At 43.9% G+C, this 22,458-nt stretch overlaps 1 protein-coding gene across 5 annotated transcripts in view; it reads left to right on the top strand.

Annotated features, from left to right (window-relative positions):
* The window catches only part of LOC139373045 (runt-related transcription factor 1-like), a 47,308-nt gene that overhangs the window by 21,453 nt on the left and 3,397 nt on the right, over window positions 1-22,458 (top strand). The window contains exons 1-5 of one of the 5 annotated variants that reach the window (XM_071113066.1): window positions 4,848-5,581; window positions 6,818-7,074; window positions 10,023-10,179; window positions 15,525-15,629; window positions 17,409-17,609. In XM_071113066.1, coding sequence (XP_070969167.1) covers window positions 5,554-5,581; window positions 6,818-7,074; window positions 10,023-10,179; window positions 15,525-15,629; window positions 17,409-17,609 — 748 coding nt within the window. In that variant the 5' untranslated portion in view covers window positions 4,848-5,553. Of the gene's footprint in view, window positions 1-4,847; window positions 5,582-6,817; window positions 7,075-10,022; window positions 10,180-15,524; window positions 15,630-17,408; window positions 17,610-22,458 lie in introns of those variants that run through there. The other 4 variants (XM_071113067.1, XM_071113065.1, XM_071113070.1 and 1 more) reach the window with 4 other exon arrangements.

Raw genomic sequence — 22,458 nt, 5'->3', positions numbered from 1 at the left:
CTGTCTGCCTCTCAACCACTGTCGTCTTCGTCTACCCCTTCCTCTTCATCGTTATCATCAACATCCTCACTGTCTGCCTCTCAACCACTGTCGTCTTCGTCTACCCCTTCCTCTTCATCGTTATCATCAACATCATCACTGTCATCTTTGTTTTTGTTTGTCAAATTGAAAGACCTTTGCCCTGAATCTTCCTCATCTCATCTTTACCTACTGCTATTTCTTCATGATCTTCATCATCATCCCCACCACCATCATCATCATCACCAGCTTCCTCTCAGCCTTTTTAAATCTTCTTTTGTTTACTTTTCTCTCACCTCTCATTCTTCCTCCAGTCTGTTTTCCAATGTTGTCCTGAATGGGGTGAAGAAACCAAGAGTGAAACATTTGATTGATACAACATACAACAGTTTTTATTTCTGTGTGCTGTGGCTGTATTTTGGTTTGGGTGGTTCACCTTACTTGATGTTAACTGATGCTCAAAGAACAAAAGACTGAATGATGTGCTCAAGATATTTCTTATTTTACCTCGAAAAATGTTTAGGTTATATTAATCTGTAGACCTATAAATTCATGGGTGGGCTATATTCGTGGTTTATGCTGATGATGACTTGTCATTTAAACCAATCATCTCTCCAGAATTGATTATTTCCCAATGCAATGGAAGCGGCCTCCAGTTAATCGCGCAAACATGCTGCAGCGTGTAGCCTCGCGACGCATATCGATAGATTTGATAGCCGACTACATACATTATTGATCAAGCAGTTTGCGCCTATCCGATTACCGCTGTTCAGAGGTGAACGGGACGAGAGGAAATCCAAGCCTCTCGCTCTCTCTCTTGTTGAACTCTCCCTGTCTGTCCTGTCAAAGTAGCAGTTCTTCCTTTAGGCAACAATAAAGTCGGTTCATTTGTGAGGAAATATTTCCTTAAATTATATTGAAATCGCGAATTTTTTTAACTTGAGGCTATAGGTTTTTTTTATTTAAAAATTATAGGCAACCAACATTTTCACGGCTTTCAAAAATCAGACTGCATCACATTTATTTAGCATGTGAAAAAAATAAATTGTATTTGTTTTAATTAGAATCGAATCTATTTCATTTGATGTGTCAAATAGGAGTAAATAGGCTATATGCTTTGTTTTGTTGTTTTTAACAATGATCTAATAATTAGCACATCTCCATGGGGACATTTTAACTGAGCTTTGTGTTTTATTAATAAAATCCTAAATGTATATACGACGATATTAGAATAGGCTATAATAAATTAAATCTCCAATTATAGATTTAGTGGGATCCGTTTGCAATCAAATGTATCTCGTATACTCTGTTAAACTGATGTGTTGAGAACCGCTTCATCAGTTTGAAATATTTTGTGTCCTAAATTTCAAACATAAATGTAGTCCTACTTTGTGGCCTATTGTTTGGTTGTTGTTTAAAGTTAAGGGACCATCTGGCATGTGCTGGTCGGTTCTGCGTGAAGTGCTGTGGTGTGCTGCATTGTAAAAGATAACATTATCGGTGGCGGCAGGTAACCTAGTGGTTAGAGCGTTAGGTCAGTAACCGAAAGGTTGCCGGATTGAATCCCCGAGCTGACAAAGTAATAATCTGTCGTTCTGCCCCTGAACAAGGCAGTTAACCCACTGTTCCCAGGTAGTCCGTCATTGTAAATAAGAATTTGTTCTTTACTGACTTGCCTAATTAAATGTTAAGATTAGTTGTGTCCGTCTCTCAGCACGGATATATTTCAACACAAACAATTGCGACAAATGCGTTTCCAGTCAAATGCTCAAAAGGCGGCTGGCCCGGGCCTTGCCGTCACGACACACACCTGCACAGAGATATAACTATACTTTCTAACGTGAGTCATTGGATGTGGTTATAACGGACTTATTTGATTGACTGAATTATAATGCTTTATTCAAGGGGGCATGATTGAGCATTGTGGTTTTATTGTAATATATATATATATAAATAAATAAAAACAGACGGTCTATATGTGTAATAATATATATATATATATATATATTATTATGATTATTCAGCCATGTCACAAGTGGCTGTTTTTTTTTGTAGGCGATTTAGCTTCTGCTTCTTTTATCCGGCACCATTGAATCACATTTCCAGTAAGCTGTTTGGGTGTTTTAGTGAAGTTGATGACCAATTATACTTTTAAACATGAATAATCACTCAACACTCTGCTCGCAGCCCCATGCGCACAAGCCATGGTAAATAGGCCTAACTGAATGAATGTTATTCTGTAGGCCTATGTCAACACTTCCTAAGTAATGGAACATTGATTAATCAGAGGGAATCCACATAAATATTTTTTTTATCCGTTTATCTAATAAAAAAAAACTTTTTTTGCCTTGAGAATGTGTCTATTGCAAAAAATACGCACCATTATCCATTATTTCGTTACGGCCTAAATTAATCAATCCAACATCAAAAAGATGTTAGGACAGGAACAATCAAGTGCGGATTCTTTGCACCGTGTTTCCTGTGTATAGAGCAAAAAGGCCAGTCACTTTCTATCACGGACACTGTAGTCGGTCCGGCCAGGCGGATGCGTAAGCCGTTACATTTTTTATCATCACCCCTGTGGCTATACGTTCTTAAAACACAGGGAGAGAGGAGAGAAACTGACAGTTCTCTAAAACTCCCCGACAAGGCTGTCAGACTGACCTCTCTTTGTCAAATCAAACTGAAAAACTCATCAGACGAAGACTTTCTGCTGAGCTCTGCGTGTACAGGTGGACTAGACTCTTCATAGTCATCATGGCAAAGACACATAGCCTGTGGCGATGAATATTGAACTGGTCAATCGAAATGAGCTAAACATAGGAGATAATGAGAGAACAAAATCATAATTTTGAATATCAGAATAATTTTATTTCTGCTTTGATCTGAATTTGAAAGTAGCCTACAATGTGGAGTTAAATCCTTTCCATAATGGAACATATTTACACCATGCAAAAATATTCACATAAGATCGTCTGTTTTTATTTACATCGTCACGCAATATAAAATAATTCTCTACAGTGAGGCCTGCGAGTATGTTACAGCTTTCCATTTGCCAAGAGGTGATTTAGATCGTATGCCGCCACCTATTGTTGATATTTGGTGCAGCACGACGCCCACACTGCGCACTGACACCACAAGGCCTGGGAGGTGCTTTATGCGGTCGTGGAAAAAGTGTTCAATGTCATACTTCAGTAAAAGTCAAGATACCTTAAAGAAAATGACTCAAGTAAAAGTGAACGTCACCCAGTAAAAGTCTAAAAGTATTTGGTTTTAAATGTATTTAAGTACTCAATTGTCATAGGCCTATTTGAGTAAAAGTAAAAGCTATACGTCAAATTCCTTATAATAAGCAAATCAGAAGGCACAGCGTTCTTGTTTTTATATTTACGGACAAACAGGGGTACACACGCAGTATGTGTTTAGTGAGTCAGCAAGATGCAGTAGGGATGACAATGAGTTATATTGATAGGTGCGTGGATTTGACCAATACTGTACTTTTGGGGGTCAGGGAATACATATGGGAGTAAAAAGGTACATATTTTCTTTAGGAATGTAGTGGAGTAAAGGTAAAAGTTGTCAAAAATATAAACAGTAAAGTAAACATACCCCCCAAAAACGAGGATACATAAGTAGTACTTTAAAGTATTTTTACTTAACTACGCTACTTTACGCCGCCATCTTTATGTGGCAACGTTGTTTTCCACAGCCGTGGTAAACAAAAGGTAACTTTCATGCTTACTTGTAGATAACTGTGTATTTGAAGTCTTGTTGTTGAGGATGAGAGCCTACATTCTGACACCGTGAAAGCTGCATTCTAAGCACGCGCATTTACGCTCTGTCACACTATCATGAAATCCCATGTGCAATGGTTACTTTATTCAGTATGTCTGTGTTGTGCATGGATTGTGGAACCTACTATAACGTCAACCTCTGAACCCACATCACTTTGGACTCTAGCCATAGTGCTATAGAGGGGGAATAGGTCTATAAGAAATGGGATATCGTCCCCAAAATGCGTCGCGGTGGCCTCCATGTAATCTATTCGCAGATGTGATGCTGCCTGGGTTATATGGTTAGAGCGATGACTATTGCTGATATCATATTCCCCGAATAAATCAGCGCATGACCAATACGTCCACTGGAACAGTACACGCGCCCTGGAATTCAGCAGAATGGCTGTCTTTGTATAAATGTCCCCCTCATCGACAGATGAGTCATTTTAGCTTCTCTCTTTACTTTTCCTGTTATTGAACGTCTATATAGGCACATAGGCTATGTCTTATTGGCTAACGTATTGCATGGATATTTACTCATCTTATTTTGTTGTGGTGTATGCAGACTAAATCATCCGGGAAATATCAGGCATTAGGTAGGCTAAAGTGTATTTCCAACTAAATATGTGTGTTTGGTGTCCAAACACATAGGCCTAATTGGGATTTGGGCAGTTTTTTTGTGAACAATCATTTTAATCCACCTTTTAATATACTTTCTTGTGTTTTTTGTTTTTGTTTTGGTATCCAACATCCAATTGCACGCTGTTGACTTTTAGGTTAAAACCACAGCGACCGCTGTGTCCGTCTCTCGTCCGCCATCGTGCACCGCAGCCCCAAAGTGGAATTCCATTGACTGGCCCGAGCCTTCCTAAGAACCCACAGTTCTCCATCCCTGGACGGACGCTGCTCTGATTGGTTAAACCCTCCCGGACTCTCCGTAGTTGCTCGATTCCATTGGCTGAGATCTGTCTCTATGCAAATCCAACCCTGGAGGGACGCATTCCAGCACTGCAGACTGACTGCCAGTAAAACCCTGCCTCCCACTGTCGGGACGTTCATTCATACGCAGCAACTCAACTCTATACACAACCGGAGCATTCAACAAGGGTTTGTCGAAATATAAGGCTGTTTGCAGTGACACATCCTAGCCTATTCCTCGTTTACATTCCAGACACTATTTATAAAAGCGAAATTTAAGTATAAAAGTTTTTTCGGTCTCCCATGTTGGCACGCATAGAGACGAGAATATTCCTATTGCGAATTGGGGAGCCATAGAGCATCCATCAAAGTTGACCTTTTGTGGCGAGTAACTCACAAGTTATTGAAGAACAACAGAAGAGGAAAAGACGAGAAAAAAATAACCCAACTGGACTTTCTTATTCGCTGTTCATTTGAATGCGCCCTGAGACCTTCTTGGATGACGGTCGGGTTTTATTTAGTATCTGGTCGGTGGATGCCTCGTCAGTTTATGTGTCCATAACACGGATCATGGAATGAGGACTTCACACACCGACATTTGGCGGGATGTGCGTAATTTGTTAACCGAAGGTCTTTGACTCCACTACAACGCAGAGACCCAGTTTTATTCGTGCCCACGCAGGTACCTTCAGACTGTCGCCTGATTTCCACTGTTGATCCACGTGCCTTGGGACAGTTCATCTAACGACAACGGGTTTAATTTTAGAGGCAAATATCAGAAGAAACATAGAGCTATATATTCCACAGAGTCCGTTTAACTGGATCCTACTGCGGTGTACAAATGGTCTTCCTTTGGGACGCCAAATACGGTACATTAACTTATTTCCACATTTTACGCACGGTTGAATATGTGTTGGTATCTATACCCATCTTGTCCTGTCTAACTTATCAACACCATACTGTGGCAGAACCTGTGTATTATTATCAACCAAGATTTCAACTTCCCTCTGAACTGTGGTTTAGTGCTTTGTGCATGCTAGGTTCCAAATGTAGCCTGTAGCCGAATCGCTGTGAGAGAAAAAAAACGTTGGCGTCCTGCCAATTATTACGTTTATTTCCTCTTCAAATTCTGGTTTCGGTATGTTTCTTGGCTGTGTGAATGCGCGCGGGTATAAATGTACGCACAAATGTCAACACACACACATACACGCACTTGAGGTTAGGCTTCATTAATCCGTTGTCACTAGATACCACAGCCACAAAGCAATAAACCCCGCCTATTTTTTTAAATCATTTATCTCCATAAAATCAGATTTTTAAGCTAAACTTACCCATGACCTTAACCACACTGCTAACTTATTCCTAACCCCAAATGAAGACCAAAAAGCTCATTTGAGTTTTCATGAAGTTTTACCTACAGACAATTTAACTTTGTGACTGTGCTAACTAGTGGCAACCACATTAAAACACATGCAAAGCACATTACTTCCCCTCTCATCAACGGTTTATAAATAAATCCTTCCATCCACAACGCGTGGTTTGCTGTTAGTATTGGATGGTTAGATGAGAGCAACACAGAGTTGGAGTTCAGTCCAGTTCTGTGTTACACTACTCCAAGTTCTGTTGAAAGAGCGAGAGGCAGCAGCGGTTTTTAAACCCCCGGTCGTTCCAAACCGCCAACATGTGGCATCGATTGTGTTGGGCTTGGCTGAGTGGCAGACAGACAGACCGACCGAGAGCGCGCGCCGGGCCCTGTCAGACACAGCATCGCTGGCTGGTTTTTAACGGTTTGGTTTCACGTGTCTCCGGCTCTCCAGGGTTGGGTTCCGCTGTTGTAATTTCACTGCGCTCTATTCTGAGAACTTGTATAATTCTGTGCTCTGAAGGCCAACTTGAAACTACATGCATGATAAACAGAATAGAAAATACTGATGATATGCACAGTTCAAAATGTGAATAGCCTAAATTCGTTTTTAATTACTTTCTACGAAGTTATATGCCTTATTGACATACTGTTGACTCTATAGTGTGTGTGTGTGTACGCCTGCGTTGTGTCTGTCTGTGTCCTCACTCACTTATTTATCTACATCTCCATCTTTCTCCAGACCCAGCACCTGGTCGGCGCTTCACCCCCCCTTCCACCACCCTGTTGTCAGGTAAGATGAGTGAGGGTCTGCCCCTGGGTGCCCAGGAGAGCAGTAGCGCCGCCCTGGTGGGAAAGCTGCGTATTGCAGACCGAGGCATGGTGGAGGTGCTGTCAGAACACCCTGGAGAACTGGTGAGGACAGACAGCCCCAACTTCATCTGTTCTGTCCTACCCACACACTGGAGGTGCAACAAGACGCTGCCCATCGCATTCAAGGTGAGTGAGGGAGTGTGTGTGTGTGTGTAGTGCTATATTTGTTGTTTTATTTTGAATAATTTCTGGAGGCTGTAGAGGAACGTTTTCCCGCCCAAATTTAGTCTGATGGCAACGTTTCTCATAAATGTCTATGCATGTTTGTGTCAAATAAAATATATATATATATTGTCAGATCCACTGAATACAACAGGTATTACAACCTTACCTTGAAATGCTTACTTACAAGCCCCTAACCAACAATTCAGAGTTTTTAAAAAGTAAGTAAGAAAAAATGCTAAATAAACTATTGGAAAAATAAAAACACAAATAAAATAACAATAACGAGGCTATATACAGGGGGTACCGGTACCGAGTCATTGTGCAGGGGTACAGGGTAGTCCAGGTAATTCAGGTATTATGTACATGTAGGTGATGGGGTAAAGTGACTATGAATTGATAATAAACACAGAGTAGCAGCAGTGTGTGTGTGAAGAGTGTGAAGGAATGTGTGTGTGTGCATGTGTGTGTGGGTTGCGTCAATATACATGTGTGTGTGTTTTGGGTGTGTATGTGTTGAAATGTCAGTGTAGTATGTATGAGTGTGTGGTTATTGTCCAATGAGTGTACATCGAGCTTGTGGCAAACTTTTGTCAATGCAAATCGTCTGGGAGGCTATTTGATGAACTGTTCAGCAGTCTTGAGGGTAGAAGCTGTTAATGAGCCTTTTGGTCCCAGACTTGGCGCTCCGGTACCACTTGCCGTGTGTGTGAGATGGTGCTTGATAACTGGCCATGAGCAGTACCCAATCTCCCAACCTCATAACTAGCTACCAATAAGCCATTTCAGGCTATCAATCAAGTTAAAGTAGCTAGCTTGTCTAACTATCTTAGTTGGCATGCCAGCTGGCAAGGTTGATAGACTTAGAAAAGCAAGCAATTACTAAATGTACTGAATTAGACTCACATTCCTTTCAATATTTTACCCAGATTTGAGCAGAGAATCACAGAGAAGCATATTTAGTTTCAGGAGGACACAGACAGCTCAAGATGTATGGTTACATATTGTCACGTCTAATCAAGGTGGGTGGAATCAGGCGCAGAGAGCAGATAGCGATATAAAGTTTTATTCTCCGGTGAACAAAACAAACAGGGTCAACCCAAACACACACAGGGTGAAATTATCCAACACAGGATAACAGACTAACCGGAGAATAAGAAACACAAAAACACCGATAGACGAAATGAATGACAACATAAATAATCCCGCACAAATCAAGGGTGGGACAACCTACATTATATACAGACACTAATTAACTAAACAACACACAGGTGCAACCAATCAGACAAAACCAACAGATAGACGAAAAGGGATCGGTAGTGGCTAGTAGGACGGTGACGACGACCGCCGAGCACCACCCGAACGGGCAGGAGAGCCAACCTCGGCGGAAGTCGTGACACATATGCAGAAAATGTTTTTTTTTACATAGAATTAAGCGTAATGATTATGGCTCTAGATTGCCGGAAAAATCTGTTTCAGGTGTTTTAAAAATGCAAAATTCTCCAATTTACAAATGGAATACAGAATACACTTTTAATTGGAGAATAATATTATTATAGCCATAGCCTACTTCCTTTACAGTTTTTCACTTTGTAATGCAGTTCTCAGAATTGGAATGATGCACGTCAATGTCTTCCAGTTGTTTCATTAGGCTGATGTCGTTCTGGGCATCCATAATGGGAATTATATCATCCAAGTAAAGTACTTTTAAGCACTTTAGGACAAAAGTGTTTGTGAAAAAAGCCATAGAAAAATACTGTGAAATCAGATTGAGGGAGTTGTATACATTATGTACATTATAAACAAAGTCATATGCGGATGTTGTTGCCATTAAGTGTGTGTTTGTGTCTGGATGTTGTTGACCGTCTGCTTGAAGAGCTCTATAATCGTTTCCTCATTATTGTTTGTTCTGCAGGGCCGTTTTCACGCTCCACCAAACCTCTCTCTCATGTCTGACTTCCGTAGCTCCCCAACAGTCCTCGAGAATGTAAACTATACTGGGACTGCCAAACACCCGTATTTTACATCTCTGCCGTGTGTGTGGGTGAAGGGGGGTTGTGTGTGTGTGTGGGGGTGAATGGGGGTTGTGTGTGTGTGTGTGTGTGGACTAAAGATGTAGTTTCTCAGTTGAAAAACAGAGCAGAGCCGTAGAACCCATGCCCGGTATCTCCTCTGTACATTTGCACGCTGATTGGTGGCCATGATTACAGTTAATATGAAAATGACTCTCCCTGGGTCTATTTGCTTTGGGTGTGGAGCTATTCAGTCTGTAGTCTGGGTGGCTTTCTGGAGCACAAAAACACCCAGACTGCCCTCCCGTTTAGTAGACCCAGGGTTGGAACAAATTACAGAGACATCGACTAAATAGATTCAAAATTAATAATTAAATCATTATGAAGTACTAGATTTTCAAATTTTTCAATATTATTTTTAAAAGTATAAACATAGTTGAATACACTCGGAATAGAGTGTTGCAATATAACTAAAGATGCTCCTCTTTTAACAAATACATACTGTATATCTACCCAGGGGCGCAACTTGGTTTTAGAAGTGGGAGGGGGGGGGCATAATGGTCATTATTATTTTATTTTTTAATTATCCAGTCGAATAAACTCTCCAAACAGCCTACCCAACCACTCGGAGGCGTCCTAAAACACACTGTTGCCCCGTTTTGTATCACAATCCAATGATTGTGGGTGGGGGGGGGCACAAATGCATGTCCCCCCGTCCCCAGTATAGGTTGCACCCCTGTATCTACCTGATAATTGATGTTTTGTGTAAATTGTTCAATGTAAATTACGTGTGTAATTATGTTTATGTATTGTCTTTTTTTTGTAATGTGCAAGACAAGCCATAAAGTTACCATCTATCTGACTGTGTCTCTGTCTCTTTCTCTCCTCTTATTGCCGTAGGTGGTTGCCCTTGGTGATATCCCTGACGGTACCTTGGTCACGGTGATGGCTGGGAACGATGAGAACTACTCAGCAGAGCTCCGCAATGCCACGGCCGCCCTCAAGAACCAGGTGGCTCGCTTCAACGACCTGCGCTTCGTAGGCCGCAGCGGAAGAGGTACACACACACACACACACACACACACACACACACACACACACACACACACATATATATAGATACACTGATATAGCTCTCTCTCTCTCTGTCCCTAACGGACGGTGAACCGCAGTTACTCCAAATCAGGTGCAGGCAAATGTCTTATCTATTTAAAACACAAACCTCTTTGTACATAAGCTATCTGTTACTGTACACACACACACACACACACACACACACACACACACACACACACACACACACACACACACACACACACACACACACACACACACACACACACACACACACACACACACACACACACTCACACACACACACACACACACACACACACACACCTCAATTGTCCCATTGTCCTGCTAGGCAAACAGCCATCTAGTCTGACTTAAAACAAACACCCACAGGACCTAGAATGCAGCTCAGGGTTAATTACAGTATGACTGTATGTATGAGCTTGTCTGAACTTGTGGTGAACATTGATGAAACTAGGTGAGTGTTTGGTTGGGTTGTGGTCAGAGTGTTGGTCTGGCTGCAGCTCAGTAGGCTGTGGCCCAGTGTTAGTGTGGTTACGGTGGTGTGGAGTTATGTAAGGGATCTCTTTCTCACACATCCACACACACACACACACACACACACACACACACACACACACACACACAACACACACACACGCCTGAATATGAAATAAACCATTCTAAACACACACACACTCCTCCTTCTCCTCTTTTCTTCTGGTAAACACACACACCATGACAGAGGTTTATTCAGAAGGAAGATAAGACAAGTGATTGGCTAATGCTGATAGGACCCACTGTGGTAAACACACTGCTGTACTCATCAAGCCTAGACCTGAACACCCCCCACACACGCGCGCACGCACGCACGCACACACACACACACACACACACACACACACACACACACAGAAATCCTCCCATTGATAGGGGCGATTACAGATGGAGAGTTCCGGAGTAAACAGTCATATCTGTACAGTAAGCCCCAGAGAAATGTAAACTGGGTAAAAGCCTTGGCACTTAGACACACACACACACACACACACACACACACACACACACACACACACACACACACACACACACACACACACACACACACACACACACACACAGAGACACAGCTTTTAGATGTGCACTGATGGTGTCCGATCAGACAGACAGACTGATGACACACCAGCAACAAAGACCACAGCTGTTCTCTCATCCTTTCTATCTCTCGATCGCTCTACCTCTCCCCTCCTCTATCACTTACCGATCCTCTCAGATTCTTTCTTGCAGATAGCACACCAGCAACAAAGACCACAGCTGTCCATCCTCTGTCTTTCTGTCTCCTCCCACTCTCCTCTCTTTCTGGATATAGGAGCAGTGAGTTACTGGGCGGCCAAACGGCACAAACAATCTCAGACATATTTATCTCTTTCTTTCGCTCTCTTTCTCTCGTTTTCTCTCTCTTGCAAACACAGTTGTTTGGATGTGCACACACACTTGTTCACATGCTAACACATTAGAGGTCGACCGATTATGACTTTTCAACGCCGTGTGTGTGTGTGTTTACCGATTATTGGAGGACCAAAAAAGCCGATACCGATTAATCGGCCAATTTCTTATTTATTTATTTGTAATAATGACAATTGCAACAATACTGAATGAACACTTATTTTAAATTAATATAATACATCAATAAAATCAATTTAGCCTCAAATAAATAATGAAACATGTTCAATTTGGTTTAAATAATACAAAAACAAAGTGTTGGAGAAGAAAGTAATATGTGCCAATATGCAATATGTGCCATGTATGTGCCATGTAAAAATGTGTGCCATGTAAAATATGTGCCATGTAAAAAAGCTAACGTTTAAGTTCCTTGCTCAGAACATGAGAACATATGAAAGTTGGTGGTTCCTTTTAACATGAGACTTCAATATTCCAAGGTAAGAGGTTTTAGGTTGTAGTTAATATAGTATTTATAGGACTATTTCTCTCTATACCATTTGTATTTCATATACCTTTGACTATTGGATGTTCTTATAGGCACGTTCTTATTATAGCCCAAAAATACAGATTTCAGATTATTATGAATCGGAAATCGGCCCTAATTAATCGGTCGACCTCTATAACACAAGCACAGTATAGTGCACACACACACACACACACACAGTGTTGTCAGGGGCCGTTTTCTAGCTGTGTTGTCTTCTTCCCATCTGCCTCTCAGACAGAACGTCTCCCTCACAGACACTAATACTTCTGTGTGTGTGTGTGTGTGTGTGTGTGTGTGTGTGTGTGTGTGTGTGTGTGTGTGTGTGTGTGTGTGTGTGATATCTGCATACATATGGAGAAAAGAGAAGAGGATTTTTTTGTGTGTCTATGTCTGATGTAAGACAATGAGCAATCTTTTAAGCAGAAATGTGATTGTGAAATATCATCATATTTGGCAATTCAATTATCTTACAATAACTTACTTTAGAAAAATAGTAAGTACTACATGAGGAATAATGGACAGTTTTCCCATTATGGGTGACTATTATGGGTGACTACTACTACTGTAGTAGTAGATTTACCTCTCTTTGGGCAGTAAAACACACTTGAATAGAAAACGTAGGATAGGTACAGTGGGGAGAACAAGTATTTGATACACTGCCGATTTTGTTTGAACTCGTTACCTGTATAAATGACACCTGTCCTCACACTCAATCAAACAGACTCCAACCTCTCCACAATGGCCAAGACCAGTGAGCTGTGTAAGGACATCAGGGATAAAATTGTTGACCTGCACTAGGCTGGGATGGGCTACAGGACAATAGGCAAGCAGCTTGGTGAGAAGGTAACAACTGTTGGCGCAATTATTAGAAAATAGAAGGAGTTCAAGATGACGGTCAATCACCCTCAGTCTGGGGCTCCATGCAAGATCTCACCTCGTGGGGCATCAATGATCATGAGGAAGGTGAGGGATCAGCCCAGAACTACACGGCAGGACCTAGTCAATGACCTGAAGAGAGCTGGGACCACAGTCTCAAAGAAAACCATTAGTAACACACTACGCCGTCATGGATTAAAATCCTGCAGCGCACGCAAGGTCCCCCTGCTCAAGCCAGCGCATGTCCAGGCCCGTCTGAAGTTTGCCAATGACCATCTGGATGATCCAGAGGAGGAATGGGAGAAGGTCATGTGGTCTGAGGAGACAAAAATAGAGCTTTTTGGTCTAAACTCCACTCGCTGTGTTTGGAGGAAGAAGGATGAGTACAACCCCAAGAATACCATCCCAACCGTGAAGCATGGAGGTGGAAACATCATTCTTTGGGGATGCTTTTCTGCAAAGGGGACAGGACGCCTGCACCGTATTGAGGGGAGGATGGATGGGGCCATGTATCGCGAGATCTTGGCCAACAACCTCCTTCCCTCAGTAAGACTATTGAAGATGGGTCGTGGCTGGGACTTCCAGCATGACAACAACCCGAAACACACAGCCAGGGCAACTAAGGAGTGGCTCCGTAAGAAGCATCTCAAGGTCCTGGAGTGGCCTAGCCAGTCTCCAGACCTGAACCCAATAGAAAATCTGTGGAGGGAGCTGAAAGTCCATATTGCCCAGCGACAGCCCCGAAACCTGAAGGATCTGGAGAAGGACTGTATTGAGGAATGGGCCAAAATCCCTACTGCAGTGTGTGCAAACCTGATCTCTTTAATTGCAAAAGGTTTCTGTACCAAATATTAAGTCCTGCTTTTCTGATGTATCAAATACTTATGTTATGCTATAAAATGCAAATTAATTACTTAAAAATCATACAATGTGATTTTCTGGATTTTGTTTTAGATTCCGTCTCTCACAGTTGAAGTGTACCTATGATAAAAATTACAGACCTCTACATGCCTTGTAAGTTGGAAAACCTGCAAAATCGGCAGTGTATCAAATACTTGTTCTCCCCACTGTATGTGATCTCATAGCTTCTCTAGACTCTGAGAATAGTCCTGGCTGCCTGCTTGTGTGTGGTCTGGACAGTAATGCTGAGTACTTCCACAGTACAGCTGCGTGTGCGTGTGCGTGTGTGTGTGTGTGTGTGTGTGTGTGTGTGTGTGTGTGTGTGTGTGTGTGTGTGTGTGTGTGTGTGTGTGTGCGCACGGAATAGTAAACAATCAAACATTTTACCAACTGGGGACATTTTGTTCGTCCCCACAAGGTTTAGGGTTAGAATTACGTTTAGGGTTTGGAGCTAGGGTTAGGGTTATGGGATTTTGAATGGGACTGAACTGTGTGTCCCCACAAGGTTAGCTGTACAAGACTGTGGGTGTGTGTGAGTAACAGTAGCCAGGGCTTTAGCTGGCGTAGGCTGGTCTGTGTGTGGTAACTCTATTCCAGCCTTGGCACAGCCTCTGACCGCCTCCCCTGGGCGCCCATACCTCCATGGTGGGTGACAAGTGTGTGTGTGTGTGTGTGTGTGTGTGTGTGTGCGCATTCTCTCAGCATATGCCCGTCACTCATCACCATGCATTGAGGTACAGAGCCTGAGGGAGAAAAACACACACAGATGTGATTGTCTCCTCCACTCACCTAGGAATCTCTATACTTACACTCACATGGAGATACACAGATATACACACACATGCAGACAGACAAACACACACACACAGATTCATAGATCTATACAGAAACACAGTCACAGTGTTTACTGTCAGCCTTGTCCTCTCATCACCAGACCCTCTGACTGGATTAGTCACACGGCGGCTACACCAGCCAAGTCTGCTCCCACACACACACACACAAACACACACACACACACACACACACACACACACACACACACACACACACACACACACACACACACACACACACACACACACACACACACACACACACACACACACACACACACACGAACACAAGCATAATAAACACACACAAACACAAAAACACACACACATACACTCTTTAAAAGTATAATAAACACACACATGTACACACACACACTGTTTGTCTGTGTGTGTCTATGAGCAGTAAATAGGTGTGGAGCCGTAGGGTCTGTCTGTCTCTCTGATGTCTCTCTGGGTTATTTCTGTGTCAGGCTGATCTTAATGTCTTATCCAGACCTGGGGTATATTGGGATAGAGGGGGGGGGGGGTAGATGGAGAGAGAGAGAGAGAGAGGGAGTGCATGATTCAGGGAGGTGCAGACCAACATGGGAGAAGAGGGTGGGTAGGCAGGGGAAATAGAGGTCCGTGCCGGTGGTTATTGTGAGACACGAGGTTTTCTGTGTAGATGATCACATTAAAATATATTTTCACTCTCTCTTCCCCTCCTCTCCACCCTGTCTTCCTGTCCTCCTCCAGGGAAGAGTTTTACTCTGACCATCACGGTGTTCACCAACCCTCCCCAGGTGGCCACCTACCAGAGAGCTATCAAGATCACTGTGGACGGGCCCAGAGAACCACGCCGTGAGTACCACCTTTATCCTCATCATCGCACTTATCAACATCAACGTCACATGACTCCGTCGGTTGAAGGATGAGCGTGGGCGTAGGATTGCACTAAGACAATGGAAGACAATGCATCCTAAGCATAGTTATCCTCATCATTATTATCCAAGTTGTTATTACATTATCATGATCATGCTGAACATCATGACCATAATTACCATTAGAGTGGTATGGGATTTGTAGTTGCATTAGTTCTGGGTTGTAGTTCTGGGAGGGTGCTGATTGGAAGAATCATCACACCTGTGTCTCGTGGTTGTTAACGGGACTATTCCCTGATGGTCCGTTATTCTGGTCGGGAATCTGGTGTTGGGCGCCGTGCAACGATCCAGGGTCTGGCTGGCTGGCTGGCTCAATGTGTGTGTGTGTGGAGGGTCTGGCTGGCTCTAGGTTCTGGCCCGCGCTTCAAAGGGCTAAGACACAGGCTCCAGTTACAGCACCACTTCCTCCCAGTGCACCAGTCGTGTGTGTGTGTGTGTGTGTGTGTGTGTGTGTGTGTGTGTGAAGACGAGTGATGGTTTTTCACAGCTGAGGCTGGCTAGCTGGCTGGATACTTTCTGTCTCCGTTTTCTTCCTCTGTCTATCTCTCTCCCCTATTTTGTCTCTCTCTTTTGGTCTCTTTCTCCCCCTCTTTTCTCTCTCTCGCTCTCTCTCCCCCGTCTTTTGTCTCCCCCCATCTTTTCTCTCTCTCTCTCTCTCTCTCTCTCTCTCTCTCTCATCTCTCAATTCAATTCAATTCAATTCAATTCAAGGGCTTTATTGGCATGGGAAACATGTGTTAACATTGCCAAAGCAAGTGAGGTAGATAATATATAAAGTGAATATATAAAGTGAAATAAACAATACAAATTAACAGTAAACATTACACATACAGAAGTTTCAAAACAATAAAGACATTACAAATGTCATATTATATATATACAGTGTTTTAACAATGTACAAATGGTAAAGGACACAAGATAAAATAAATAAGCATAAATATGGGTTGTATTTACAATGGTGTGTGTTCTTCACTGGTTGCCCTTTTCTCGTGGCAACAGGTCACAAATCTTGCTGCTGTGATGGCACACTGTGGAATTTCACCCAGTAGATATGGGAGTTTATCAAAATTGGATTTGTTTTCGAATTCTTTGTGGATCTGTGTAATCTGAGGGACATATGTTTCTCTAATATGGTCATACATTGGGCAGGAGGTTAGGAAGTGCAGCTCAGTTTCCACCTCATTTTGTGGGCAGTGAGCACATAGCCTGTCTTCTCTTGAGAGCCAGGTCTGCCAACGGCGGCCTTTCTCAATAGCAAGGCTATGCTCACTCTCTCTCTCTCTCTCTCTCTCTCTCCCTCCCCCGTCTTTTGTCTCCCCCCTATCTTTTCTCTCTCTCTCTCTCTCCTCTCTCTCTCTCTCTCTCTCTCCCTGTCTCTCTCCCTCTCTCTCGCCCATTCTCTCTCTCCCTGTCTCTCTCCCTGTCTCTCTCTCTCTCTCTTTCATCTCTCTCTCTCTCATATCTCCCTCCCTCCCTCCCTCTCTCCCTGTCTCTTATGTCCTTTCAGTCTGGCCCCTCATATCACTCAACATGAAACCAAATAGGGAAAAATCTCATATTGTAATTAGAACTGAGACCTCAAACTAAAGAAAAAGAAGAAAGAAAAACATGTCAACAAACAGGCAGACAGACAGACAGACAGACTGAGAGATTGATTGATTGATGGAGAGTGTATGCGTTTCTGCCTGCGTGTGTGTAGGCCACAGACAGAAGCTGGAGGATGTGAAGACGGGAGCATTGGCCTTCTCCGAGCGTCTGAGTGAGCTGGAGCAGCTAAGGCGGAGCTCCATGAGGGTCACGCCCCCTCACCATCATCACCACCACGCCCCCACTCCCAATCCCCGGCCCGCCCTGAACCCGGCCCAGTTCAGCAACCCCACACACCACACACAGATACCAGGTGAGTCTTCTCTCATGGTACCACATACACCCACGGTGCATAGGCTACATGCTAACTGTCATCACACAGTGAAATCACTGGCATTATGCCTCCACATACGTAGCAAACAACACTCAAACAATGTGTAAGAGAGCAGGAGAGAAGAGGCCCAATCAATTTCCTTACTTAGTACTTCCTTTTTTGTGGTTTTAGCCAATCCTATTGCGGTTAACGTGTGGCACTAGAGCCTCTGACACACACGCCCGCAGTTTCTGTTCCTCTTCTCTAGAAGTGTTGTGTGTGTATGTCTGTGTGTGTGTGTTGGCCAGTATATGTAGACAGTTGTCGTGAGGAAGCAGGCCAGGGAGGAGAGGAGGAAGTGAGAGTCAGCTGACAGGAAGTAGAAGTGTGTGAAAAAACCCTCATTTAAAATCTAAACACGCAATACTCCAGTGGAGGCTGCTGAGGGGAGGACGGCTCATAATAATGGCTGGAACGGAGCGAATGGAATGGCATCAACCACATGGAAACCATGGAAATCATGTGTTAGATGTATTTGATACCATTCCACTCCGGCCATTACCACGAGCCCGTTCTCCCCAATTAAGGTGCCACCAGTCTTCTGTGCAATACACTACAGTATTCATTCACATTACACGTAAGAGACCAGCAAAATATTGACATTGACAGGAATTAGCTATGTCTCCAAAAGTGATGTCAACAAATTATATGAGATGGAGAGATGGAGATGGAATCAGAGATGGGTGTATGGAGAGATGGAGAAATAGGAGGGAGGTAAAGAGAGATGGAAAGACGGAGAGAGGTGAAATACCCCAAAAGATACATGAAACGGGGATAAGGATGGATGGATAGAAGGAGAGGAGTCAGAAAGAGAGGGGCAGGCCCCAGTCCTTCCTGTGTGTGTCTCTCTGATCCTGAGGCCACAAAAATAGCAACAGGAGCACTGCCAGCGGAAACCGTTATTAAGTCATTCAAGACCTCTCTCTTTCCCTCTCTCTCTCTCTCTCCCTCTTTCTCTCTCTTTCCCTCCCTCTCTCTCTCTCTCTTTCCCTCCCTCCCCCTCTCTCTCTCTCTCTCTCTCTCTCTCTCCCTCTTTCCCTCCCTCTCTCTTTCTCTTTCCCTCCCTCTTTCTCTCTCTCTTTCCCTCCCTCCCCCTTTCTCTCTCACTCTCTCTCTCTCTCTCTCTCTCTCTCGCTCTCTCTCTCTTTCCCTCCCTCCCTCTCTCTCTCTTTCCCTCCCTCCCTACCTCTCTCTCTCCCTCTTTCCCTCCCTCTCTCTTTCTCTTTCCCTCCCTCTCTCTCTCCCTCTTTCCCTCGCTCTCTCTTTCTCTTTCCCTCCCTCTTTCTCTCTCTTTCCCTCCCTCACCCTTTCTCTCTCTCTCTCTCTCACTCTCTCTCTCTCTCTTTCCCTCCCTCTCTCTCTCTTTCCCTCCCTCCCTCCCTCCCTCTCTCTCTCTCTCTCTCCCTCTTTCCCTCCCTCTCTCTTTCTCTTTCCCTCCCTCTTTCTCTCTCTCTTTCCCTCCCTCCCTCTTTCTCTCTCTCTTTCCCTCCCTCTTCCTCTCTTTCCCTCCCTCCCTATTTCTCTCTCTCTTTCCCTCCCTCTCTCTCTCTTTCCCTCCCTCCCTCTTTCTCTTTCCCTCCCTCCCTCTTTCTCTCTCTCTTTCCCTCCCTCTTCCTCTCTTTCCCTCCCTCCCTCTTTCTCTCTCTCTTTCCCTCCCTCTTTCTCTCCCTCTCTTTCCCTCCTACTTCTCTTTTCATATCTGTGAAAATCTGAGGCAGCTGGGGCCATGGGCTGGGTGTATGTGTGTGTCAGAGGCAGCTGTGTGTGTGTGTTTGTGTGTGTGTGTGTGTAGGAGTGTGTTCTCTCCATCCAGTGTGTGCCAGCTGAGGCCACCTGACCGATTCCATTCGTCCCATCTGTCCAAATGTAATCTTGGACACCCAGAAATAAAACACTTGCGTCAGATGCTCTAATTAAGTTATGGGTGGATACGTGTTAGAAAATGAACTAACGAGACTAGAGAAGTCTCCGCCCCCAAGACGGAAACTCTCAGTCACCTTCGGGCCTATCAGCCAAATGTTCCCTCCCATTCCGAAATGACATTGGAAAGATGTGAGCACCTGCGAAATCGGGATTTGTCCAAATGATCAGTCTGTTGGCAGATGCTACTACCTGTTATGTTACGAGCATCTGTCCACGAGAGATTAGTCCAAATGGGATGCTCTCGGTATCCTTGTAAAACTATAGAACAAGAGACGGTGATAGAGAGCCAGAGAGAGAGAGAGAGTGCGTGTGTGTGTGTGTGTGTGTGTGTGTGTGTGTGTGTGTGTGTGTGTGTGTGTGTGTGTGTGTGTGTGTGTGTGTGTGTGTAAAGCTTACCGTGTGCGTGTAGGCGAGTGACTGTGCATATGTCTACATGTGTGTGGGAATGCCGTAAAAATGAATGAACCGCAGCAGCAGCAGCCCCGGATACACAGACCCGCCTCCAGCCACCCACCCAGCCATGTGTGACTCCTGCCCCAGATCAGAGCTCCGAAGCCTGGGGAGGGGAGCCAAGAAAGGAGGGGGTCTTGGCACTGGGCCTAGGCCTCAGTGTTTTGTTCTTGGGGGAGCTGGCTGCACTTAAAAAGGCCATTGACGTCTTGGCTGCTGTGTGCAATTTGCTTCCCCTCTCTGTCTGCAGAGTATGTGGGACACACACACACACACACACACACATACACACACACACACACACTCTTGTCTGCAAGTCTGCGGGCGATCACTGGCATTTATTGGACCACAGGGAAAAGAACCGGCTGCCTAAGAGCACACACACACACAACCCACCCCCCCGCCCTTCCTACGCCCCCTCACTAGGCTAATCACTTCCTCTCCTCTCTGTCTCCATCTGACCATCTCTCTCTCCATCTTTCTCTTCTTTATTCCCTCTTCCTCTCCCTTCCTCTCTCCTCCACTCTTCCCACTCACTCCATCTCCCTCTTTATCTTTCTGTCCATCATCATGTCCTGGATCTTTTACTATTTACTCCTTCGCTCTTCTCTGCCTCCCAGCTCAGCCCAGGTGTAGTTAGTGATGGTGTAGTGAGTGATGGTGTAGTGAGTGGGGTAGTGAGTGAGTGGAGTAGTGAGTGAGTGAGTGGTGTAGTGAGTGATGGTCTAGTCTAGTGAGTGGTGGTGTAGTGAGTGATGGTCTAGTCTAGTGAGTGGTGGTGTAGTGAGTGATCATGTAGTGGTGTAGTGAGTGAAGGTGTGGTGAGTAAAGGTGTAGTAAATGATGGTGTAGTGAGTGGTGTTGTGAGTGAAAGAGTAGTGAGTAAAGGTGTAGTGAGTGAAGGTGTAATGAGTGATGTAGTGGGTAAAGATGTAGTGAGTGAAGGTGTAGTGAGTGAAAGGTGTAGTGAGTGAAGGTGTAATGAGTGAAAGTGTAGTGAGTAAAGGTGTAATGAGTGATGTAGTGGGTAAAGGTGTAGTGGGTGATGTAGTGGGTAAAGGTGTAGTGGGTGATGTAGTGGGTAAAGGTGTAATGAGTAACGGTGTAGTGAGTGGTGTAGTGGGTAAAGGTGTAGTGAGTAAAAGTGTAGTGAGTGAAAGTGTAGTGAGGGATGTAGTGGGTAAAGGTCTAGTGAGTGATGTAGTGAGTAAAGGTGTAGTGGGTAAAGGTGTAGTGAGTGAAAAGTGTAGTGGGTAAAGGTCTAGTGAGTGATGTTGTGAGTAAAGGTGTAGTGGGTAAAGGTGTAGTGAGTGATGTAGTGAGTAAAGGTGTAGTGGGTAAAGGTGTAGTGAGTGATGTAGTGAGTAAAGGTGTAGTGGGTGATGTAGTGAGTAAAGGTGTAGTGAGTGATGTAGTGAGTAAAGGTGTAGTGAGTGATGTAGTGAGTAAAGGTGTAGTGAGTGATGTAGTGAGTAATGAGTAAAAGAGTAGTGAGTGAAGGTGTAGTGAGTAAAGGTGTAGTGAGTGAAGGTGTAGTGAGAGAAGGTGTAGTGAGTGAATGTGTAGTGAGTAAAGGTGTAATGAGTAAAGGTGTAGTGAGTAAAGGTGTATTGAGTAAAGGTGTAGTGAGTAAAGGTGTAATGAGTAAAGGTGTAATGAGTAAAGGTGTAGTGAGTAAAGGTGTAGTGAGTAAAGGTGTAGTGAGTAAAGGTGTAGTGGGTGATGTAGTGAGTAAAGGTGTAGTGGGTGATGTAGTGAGTAAAGGTGTAGTGAGTGATGTAGTGAGTAAAGGTGTAGTGAGTGATGTAGTGAGTAAAGGTGTAGTGGGTGATGTAGTGGGTAAAGGTGTAATGAGTAACGGTGTAGTGAGTGGTGTAGTGGGTAAAGGTGTAGTGAGTAAAAGTGTAGTGAGTGAAAGTGTAGTGAGGGATGTAGTGGGTAAAGGTCTAGTGAGTGATGTAGTGAGTAAAGGTGTAGTGGGTAAAGGTGTAGTGAGTGAAAAGTGTAGTGGGTAAAGGTCTAGTGAGTGATGTTGTGAGTAAAGGTGTAGTGGGTAAAGGTGTAGTGAGTGATGTAGTGAGTAAAGGTGTAGTGGGTAAAGGTGTAGTGAGTGATGTAGTGAGTAAAGGTGTAGTGGGTGATGTAGTGAGTAAAGGTGTAGTGAGTGATGTAGTGAGTAAAGGTGTAGTGAGTGATGTAGTGAGTAAAGGTGTAGTGAGTGATGTAGTGAGTAATGGTGTAATGAGTAAAAGAGTAGTGAGTGAAGGTGTAGTGAGTAAAGGTGTAGTGAGTGAAGGTGTAGTGAGAGAAGGTGTAGTGAGTGAATGTGTAGTGAGTAAAGGTGTAATGAGTAAAGGTGTAGTGAGTAAAGGTGTATTGAGTAAAGGTGTAGTGAGTAAAGGTGTAATGAGTAAAG

Source organism: Oncorhynchus clarkii, chromosome 18, assembly GCF_045791955.1.
Source record: "Oncorhynchus clarkii lewisi isolate Uvic-CL-2024 chromosome 18, UVic_Ocla_1.0, whole genome shotgun sequence".
NCBI classification, from domain to species: Eukaryota; Metazoa; Chordata; class Actinopteri; order Salmoniformes; family Salmonidae; genus Oncorhynchus; species Oncorhynchus clarkii.
The sequence above is the reverse complement of the archived record's forward strand: the minus strand, read 5'-3'. Positions and strand labels throughout refer to the sequence as shown.